Below are 8,139 nucleotides of genomic sequence, written 5' to 3' on the forward strand. Positions count from 1 at the left end.
GAGGTTATTAAGAACTTGGGTTAAAAACTACCGGTAATTTACCAAAGTTAGCAGAATCTATGGTAATTTAGGAAATTTATACTTGAATAACTTCTTAAAAATTGAATTAATATACAGGTATTATTGTTTTTGTTTTTTATATCTGTGTCCATATTGTCCTTGACTTTCTTGAAGACCATTTGGTTCAAGAGGAAATAACCTAATTAATGAAAATTATTTTCAATGAACTCTGTAACTCTATTGTCTTTTTTCACTACAGCCACCAGTTTACCCCCAAAACATTCACAAAAAAAGACATATTGACAAAGTCAAATAAATAAAAGTGTTAAAAAAATATGTAAATTATATTTCATGCTGAACCCTTCATATTAAACACCAATGGTAACTTGATGGTTTATATTTAGGATAATCTTTTTCAGCTTTGTCATTTAAAATCCTTAAAAATCATCTTCTTAGATTGTTATCTATATATATATATATATTTTTTTTTTTACATGTGTTAAGGCCACACAGAGGGCCAAATACACAGTAATTACAGACACCAGTGATAATCTGAAGTACCCAAAAAGGCCACAAGATGTCATGTAATAAAATTCCACATATTTCTTGAAAGTTACATTTCTGGTAGTTTACTGATTAACATTTTCCAGTAATATGCTCTCCCTTTGCAACACTATTAAGAACACAAGAACACATGATATTTTACGACATCAACCAATGAAATGGTGCAATGAAATACAGTGTGGTTGGATGAGCTAATGAGGGTATGTTACTCCATTGTGTGAGATGATTTTAGACTTTGTTCATTTCTCTCTCCATGTCTCTGTGTATCTAGCGGAAGCGGATGAGACCCCTGGCCCTGAGCAGCCTGTGGTCCTGGAGGACCAGGGCAGCTTCAAGCTGGACGGTTGGTGGCTGAAGCTACGTCAATTCCATGGCCTCATCGTGAAGAGGTTCCACTGTGCCAAGAGGAACACCAAGGGTCTTTTCTCTCAGATCCTGCTGCCTGCATTCTTCGTCTGTGTGGCCATGACCGTAGCCCTGTCTGTGCCTTCCATCGGTGAGGACAACTATATTTTACATTCATATTTCAGTCATGTAGCAGAACCTCTTATCTAGAGCGACTTACAGTCACTGCACTCAACTAAGTTTTAGAAGGGAAAAAAACACCCACCACAGTTATTGCAAGTCGACTCTTCTTCAAAATAGCCACGTTCAGCAGAGTCAGCCAGGAAGACAAAAAGCAAGTGCATGTGTGAATGCAAGAAAGACTGTTTTTCTCAAGTTCAACTAGCTACAGTTGAAGTTCTAATGGACTTGGCTGTTTGTCAGTGTTTGTAGGTTGTCTTTATGTGATCTCTGTTCTTGTGTTCTTCAGGAGATCTGCCACCATTGGTCTTATCTCCATCCCAGTACCACAACTACACCCAGCCTCGTGGCAACTTCATCCCCTACGCCAACGAAGACCGCCCACAGTACAGGTCAGACAGACATGGAGTAGGATGCCCTATGTCACTCATTACCATCATGACAGCATATACACAATGTGAATGCATTTTTACACATCCCAAATAATATCATTCCTTCTGACAACTAGCATTATTCTTTCATTTATCTTATCTCAGTTATCACCCATAATGCATAAAATCATTAGTCCAAATCTACAGGCCACCAATGTTGTAAAGCTGGTGTTTGTAACTTTACAACAGCCTCCTGTTCTTCCTCTCCTCAGCAGTAAACTGTCCCCAGACGCCAGCCCTCAGAAGATCGCCAACACGCTCCGTCTGCCTTCTGGCGTGGGCGCCACCTGCGTCCTCAAAACGCCCTTCAACAGCACCCTGGACCAGCTGGCACAGACGCTCAACCCCAGTGCCAACAACTCCAAAACCCTAGCTGCCCGCTACTTTGACTCCATGTGTCTGGATTCCTTCACCCAGGGAGTGCCCCTGTCCAACTTCGTACCCCCTCCCCCCTCGCCAGCCCCCTCAGATGACCCCGACCCTCGTTTTGAGGATAGACTGTGGAACTTCACTGCTGCCACTCTTACCACTGTACGGGGTAAGTCTCTGTCAGGCTCAGGTGGTAAAGGATAAAGGATATGTATGCTACTTTATATGTACTGTATGTAGGCAAATGTTTTAGCTATCATATCAATATATTATTTAATTACACTATCACATTATATTACTTTATTTTATGATGTCTTGTCTGACAATTATAGCTACAGAGTCCTGTGTGGGCCATTCTGGTTGAAACAAGGCTGTCCTGTACAGTAGCCTCCCTAACAATCCTGCCCCCTATACTGTGTGTGTCCTCAGAAACAGTGACCTCTCCCCCCACCTTGCCTCTGTCTATCCGGGAGCCGGTTCGTTGTATCTGTTCCATGCAGGGGACGGGCTTCTCCTGCCCCAGTGGGGTCGGGGGGCGGCCGCCCCTTATGAAGGTGGTCACTGGGGACATTCTGGTGGACATCACCGGGCGCAACGTGTCAGAGTACCTCCTCTACACCTCTGACAGACTGCGCCTGCACAGGTAACACACTCATACATGGGCTTAGACTCATACACACACACGCACACGCACACACACACACACACACACACACACACACACACACACACACACACACACACACACACACACACACACACACACAGGGAAAGAGGGGAAGAGGTATGGAATCTATCCAATTGTCTTTCTTTCTTTCTCTCTCTTTCCATTTCTGTTTCTTATGTTCTCTCTCTCTCTCTCTCTAGATATGGAGGACTCACTGTAGGCAACATACAGAAATCAGTCCCAGCATCCTTTGGGAAAAATAATCCGCCCATGGTTCGCAAAATAGCCGTGCGCAGATCAGCTCAGGTGAGCAGAAGGCCATTTTCTTAAAGGGACAGGATACGTCCCAAATGGCACCCTATTCCCTAAACGTTGAACCAATTTTGACCAGGGCCTTGGTCAAAAGAAGTGCTCTATAAAGGGAATAAGGTGCCACTTGAGACACAACTTTGGTGTCAGTTTGATGTTATTTTTTGTTGCTGTATTTTATTAGGATCCCCATTAGCTGTTGGGGTCCAGGGTCATTATAACACTTAGCTATTTGTGCTGCTCTGTCATTGTCAGTGACAGACTTGTCCCCTACCAATAGGTGCTGTACAATAATAAAGGGTACCACAGCATGCCAACCTATCTCAATGTCCTCAACAACGCCATCCTGCGCGCCAACCTGCCTCCAGGCAAGGGCAACCCTGCTGCATACGGTGAGAGATGCTGCCTATACATACTTCGAAGCATAATATTACCTGGGGTATATGGGGTTCTGTTAGCCTGTTCCCAGATCTGTTTGTGTTCTTGCCAAGTCAATTGATTTCATTGTCAAGCCAAACATGTGAGGGACAGAGAGTTGGTATAATAGCACAAACAGACTTGCACTCATGCTAAGATTCTGTGAATTGAGTAGCTATTTATGTGAACATGTATGTCCAAGGTTCCTTAGTATCTGGGGATCTTATATGGGATTGTACAGTATCTGCCCCCATCTAACCCCTCTTCTTGATGTGTTTGGGCTCACAGGAATCACCCTGACCAACCACCCTATGAACCGTACCAGTGCAAGGCTCTCTTTGGACTACCTGTAAGAATCAATGTATCCAGTTGATGAATATTACACTGTGGCATATCTCTGAAAATAACTGTCTTACCAAGGCTGTGTCCCAAACGGTACCCTATTCCCTATATATAATGCACTAAATTTAAACAGATCCCTGTGGGCTTTTTGACCAGATCCCTATGGGCCTTATGACCAGATCCCTGTGTGCCTTTTGACCAGATCCCTGTGGGCCTTTTAACCAGATCCATATGGGCCTTTTAACCAGATCCCTGTGGGCCTTTTAACCAGATCCCTGTGGGCCTTTTAACCAGATCCCCGTGGGCCTTTTAACCAGATCCCTGTGGGCCTTTTAACCAGATCCCTGTGGGCCTTTTAACCAGATCCCTGTGGGCCTTTTAACCAGATCCCTGTGGGCCTTTTGACCAGATCCCTGTGGGCCTTTTGACCAGATCCCTATGCACTATAAAGGGCCCTCAACTGAGTCTCAAAGCCAGTTCTACTGATCTTTTTAATTGTTCCCCTCTAATCAGGGACTGATTTAGACCTGGGAACTGATTTAGACCTGGGAACTGATTTAGACCTGGGACCTGATTTAGACCTGGGAACTGATTTAGACCTGGGACCTGATTTAGACCTGGGAACTGATTTAGCCCTGGGATACCAGGTGGGTGCAACTAATGATCAGGTAGAAGAAGAAAGCTGCAGGCTCCAGACCTCAGGGTGTAAGCGTTGAATACCCCTGATATAGGGTGCCATTTGAGACTCACTCACTGTCTTACTAAGTCTCTGTTTGTCCCTCTAGGCTCCAGGGCACTGATGTGGTGATAGCCATCTTTATCATCGTGGCCATGTCCTTTGTACCAGCCAGCTTTGTGGTCTTCCTAGTGGCAGAAAAGTCTACCAAGGCGAAGCACCTGCAGTTTGTCTCTGGATGTGACCCAGTCATCTACTGGCTGGCCAACTACGTATGGGACATGGTAAGAGGGGGTGGGGTGGAGTGTGTCTGTGTGTGTGTGGGGGTAGGTGGGTGAGGGAGAAACTATTTGATCCTGTCACGGCTGTCGTAGGAAGAATAAGGTGAGGACCAAAGCGCAGCGTGGTAAGTGTTCATCTTATTTAATGAAAACTGAACACTGAACAACAAAACAACAAAGACTGAAAACAACCGGAACAGTTCTGTCTGGTGTAGACACACAAAGACTGAAAACAACCGGAACAGTTCTGTCTGGTGTAGACACACAAAGACTGAAAACAACCGGAACAGTTCTGTCTGGTGTAGACACACAAAGACTGAAAACAACCGGAACAGTTCTGTCTGGTGTAGACACACAAAGACTGAAAACAACCGGAACAGTTCTGTCTGGTGTAGACACACAAAGACTGAAAACAACCGGAACAGTTCTGTCTGGTGTAGACACACAAAGACTGAAAACAACCGGAACAGTTCTGTCTGGTGTAGACACACAAAGACTGAAAACAACCGGAACAGTTCTGTCTGGTGTCGACACATAAAGACTGAAAACAACCGGAACAGTTCTGTCTGGTGTAGACACACAAAGACTGAAAACAACCAGAACAGTTCTGTCTGGTGTAGACACACAAAGACTGAAAACAACCGGAACAGTTCTGTCTGGTGCAGACACACAAAGACTGAAAACAACCACCCACAAAACACAATGGAAAACAGGCTACCTAAATATGGTTCTCAATCAGGGACAACGATTGACAGCTGTCTCTGATTGAGAACCATACCAGGCCAAACACAGAAATAGAAAATCATAGACAAACTAACATAGACAACCCACCCAACTCACGCCCTGACCATACTAAAACAAAAGACAAAACAAAGGAACTAAGGTCAGAACGTGACAGATCCTCGAATATCCAAGGCCTGAGGTCATCTGCCTTTGGCCTAAAGAGCAGGAACGTGGACTTCCCCAAAGAAATCAGAAATACAGACATTGTCATCCTACAAGAAACATGGCATAGAGGAGATGGACCCACTGGTTGCCCTAGGTAACAGGGAGCTAGAAGTCCCATCCACCAAACTACCAGGTGTGAAACAGGGAAGGGACTCAGGCGGTATGCTAATTTGGTATCGAGCAGACCTAACTCACTCTATGAAATTAATCAAAACAGGAACATTTCACATTTGGCTAGAACTTCAAAAGGAATTATCTCAACAGAGACAAATGTCCTCCTGTGTGCTACCTATATCCCCCCACTAGAATTCACATATTTTAATGAAGACAGCTTCTCCATCCTGGAGGGGTAAATCAATCATTTCCAGGCCCAGGGACATGTACAAGTCTGTGGTGACCTAAATGCCAGAACCGGACAAGAACCTGACACCCTCAGCACACAGTGGGACAAACACCTACCTGGAGGTGACATCATTCCCTCCCCCATATGCCCCATTAGTCACAACTATGACAACATAACCAACAAAAACTCCTGCAGCTCTGTCACACGCTGGGAATGTACATAGTCAATGGTAGGCTTCGAGGGGACTCCTACGGTAGGTACACCTATAGCTCATCTCTTGGCAGTAGTACTGTAGACTACTTTATCACTGACCTCAACCCAGAGTCTCTCAGAGCATTCACAGTCAGCCCACTGACACCTGTATCAGATCACCGCAAAATCATGATGGAAGGAATGTAGTGTGGAAACCTATCAAAAAACACCAAATAATGCATGCAGAGTAGAATTAGGCTGATACCCACTAATGATCATTATCCAGAAAAGAGACTTTAAATTCTACAACCACCTAATGGGAAGCTATTCCCAAACCATCCATAACAAAGCCATCACCTACAGAGAGATTAACCTGGGGAAGAGTTCCCTAAGCAAGCTGGTCCTGGGGCTCTGTTCACAAACACAAACACACCCCACAGAGCAGCAGCACAATTAGACCCAAACAAATCATGAGAAAACAAAAATATAATTACTTGACACATTGGAAAGAATTAACAGAAAAACAGAGCAAACTAGATTGCTATTTGGCCCTAAACAGAGAGTACACAGTAGCCGAATATACCTGACCACTGTGACTGACACAAACTTAAGGAAAGCTTTGACTATGTACAAACTCAGTGAGCATAGACTTGCTATTGAGAAAGGCCATGGCTCTCAAGAGAAGACAGGTTATGTTCACACTGCCCACAAAATGAGGTGGAAACTGAGCTGCACTTCCTAACCTCCTGCCAAATGTCTGACCATATTAGAGACACGTATTGCCCTCAGATTTGACAGACCCACAAAGAATTCAAAAACAAATCCAATTTGTGATAAACTTCCATATCTACTGGGTGAAATACCACAGTGTGCCATCACAGCAGCACAATTTGTGACCTGTTGCTACAAGAAAAGGACAACCAGTGAAGAAAAAACACCACTGTAAATACAACCCATATTTATGTTGATTTATTTTCACTTTTGTGCTTTAACTATTTGCACATAATATGACATTTGAAATGTCTTCATTATTTTGGAAATGTTGTGAGTGTAATGTTAACTGTTATTTTGTATAGTTTATTTCACTTTTGTTTATTATCTATTTCACTTGCTTTGGCAAAGTAAACATTTGTTTACCATGCCAATAAAGCCCATAAATTGAAATGTAATTGAATTGAGAGTTAAACCGCTGAACAGCTTAATCAGTGTACAGTAGGTGGTAGTTGGTTTTCTACAGTAAACTGGACCCCAGACATTGATGCAACTACAAGGTTAAATCCAGTTTGCTACTGCTTTGCTTTCCACCCTGAACCACTCCTTGTGGATTGTCATTCTGTCTGTCATCTTCCTGCTTGTGTTGTGTACTATTCACACATAGATGGTTCTATGAATGTTTGAGAGATATTGTGTGTTTCTGGAAGCCAATCTAACTGAAACTCTCCTGTCTCTCGTTGTCTCCTAGCTGAACTACCTGGTGCCAGCCACGTGCTGTGTCCTTATCCTGTTTGTCTTTGACCTTCCTGCGTACACATCCCCAACCAACTTCCCCGCGGTCCTCTCTCTCTTCCTCCTCTACGGGTGAGTGTACTTTACTTACCACACGGCACAGGTTTTCTCTACCCACTCAGTTCATCCCAAATGGCATCCTTTCCCCTATATAGTGCACTATAGGGAATAGTAGTGCAGTATGTAGGGAATATAGTGTTATTTGGGACACACAGTTTCTTGCTTTACTTGTTAAAGCTTGTCAAGAGGAAACCGAGTCGTCACATTCACTAGTGTGTAATGCCACAAGGGGCCCCCTGTGGTGCTGCCGGAGCCATTTCTTCATTTCTATCATCATTTATGACAGAACCTGGGGGGAAAAGCATAGACATTGTGCCCTTGATGACATATTTTAAGAACAGTAATGCATTATGCATAACTGTCCTTGACGATATCAAGAAACTGTAATGCATACTTAATGAATATGACCTGTTATATCACTCTGTATCTCCCCCCCCTCTCTCTCCTCCCTCTCTTTCCCACCCACCCCTCCCTCTCTCTTTCTCTCTCTTTTGCACCCTCCCCTCTCT

At 43.9% G+C, this 8,139-nt stretch overlaps 1 protein-coding gene across 3 annotated transcripts in view; it reads left to right on the forward strand.

The window, feature by feature from the left end:
• LOC109896167 (ATP-binding cassette sub-family A member 2) overlaps window positions 1-8,139 on the forward strand; it is a 131,307-nt gene that overhangs the window by 110,747 nt on the left and 12,421 nt on the right. For 2 of the 3 annotated variants that reach the window (XM_031829710.1, XM_031829711.1), the window contains 9 exons: window positions 836-1,060; window positions 1,379-1,481; window positions 1,733-2,058; window positions 2,319-2,532; window positions 2,757-2,862; window positions 3,146-3,257; window positions 3,571-3,631; window positions 4,410-4,584; window positions 7,527-7,642. In XM_031829710.1, coding sequence (XP_031685570.1) covers window positions 836-1,060; window positions 1,379-1,481; window positions 1,733-2,058; window positions 2,319-2,532; window positions 2,757-2,862; window positions 3,146-3,257; window positions 3,571-3,631; window positions 4,410-4,584; window positions 7,527-7,642 — 1,438 coding nt within the window. The remainder of the gene's footprint in view (window positions 1-835; window positions 1,061-1,378; window positions 1,482-1,732; window positions 2,059-2,318; window positions 2,533-2,756; window positions 2,863-3,145; window positions 3,258-3,570; window positions 3,632-4,409; window positions 4,585-7,526; window positions 7,643-8,139) is intronic. The other variant, XM_031829712.1, reaches the window with a different exon arrangement.

The sequence above is a fragment of the Oncorhynchus kisutch genome, linkage group LG8 (genome assembly GCF_002021735.2).
Source record: "Oncorhynchus kisutch isolate 150728-3 linkage group LG8, Okis_V2, whole genome shotgun sequence".
Classification (NCBI taxonomy): domain Eukaryota; kingdom Metazoa; phylum Chordata; class Actinopteri; order Salmoniformes; family Salmonidae; genus Oncorhynchus; species Oncorhynchus kisutch.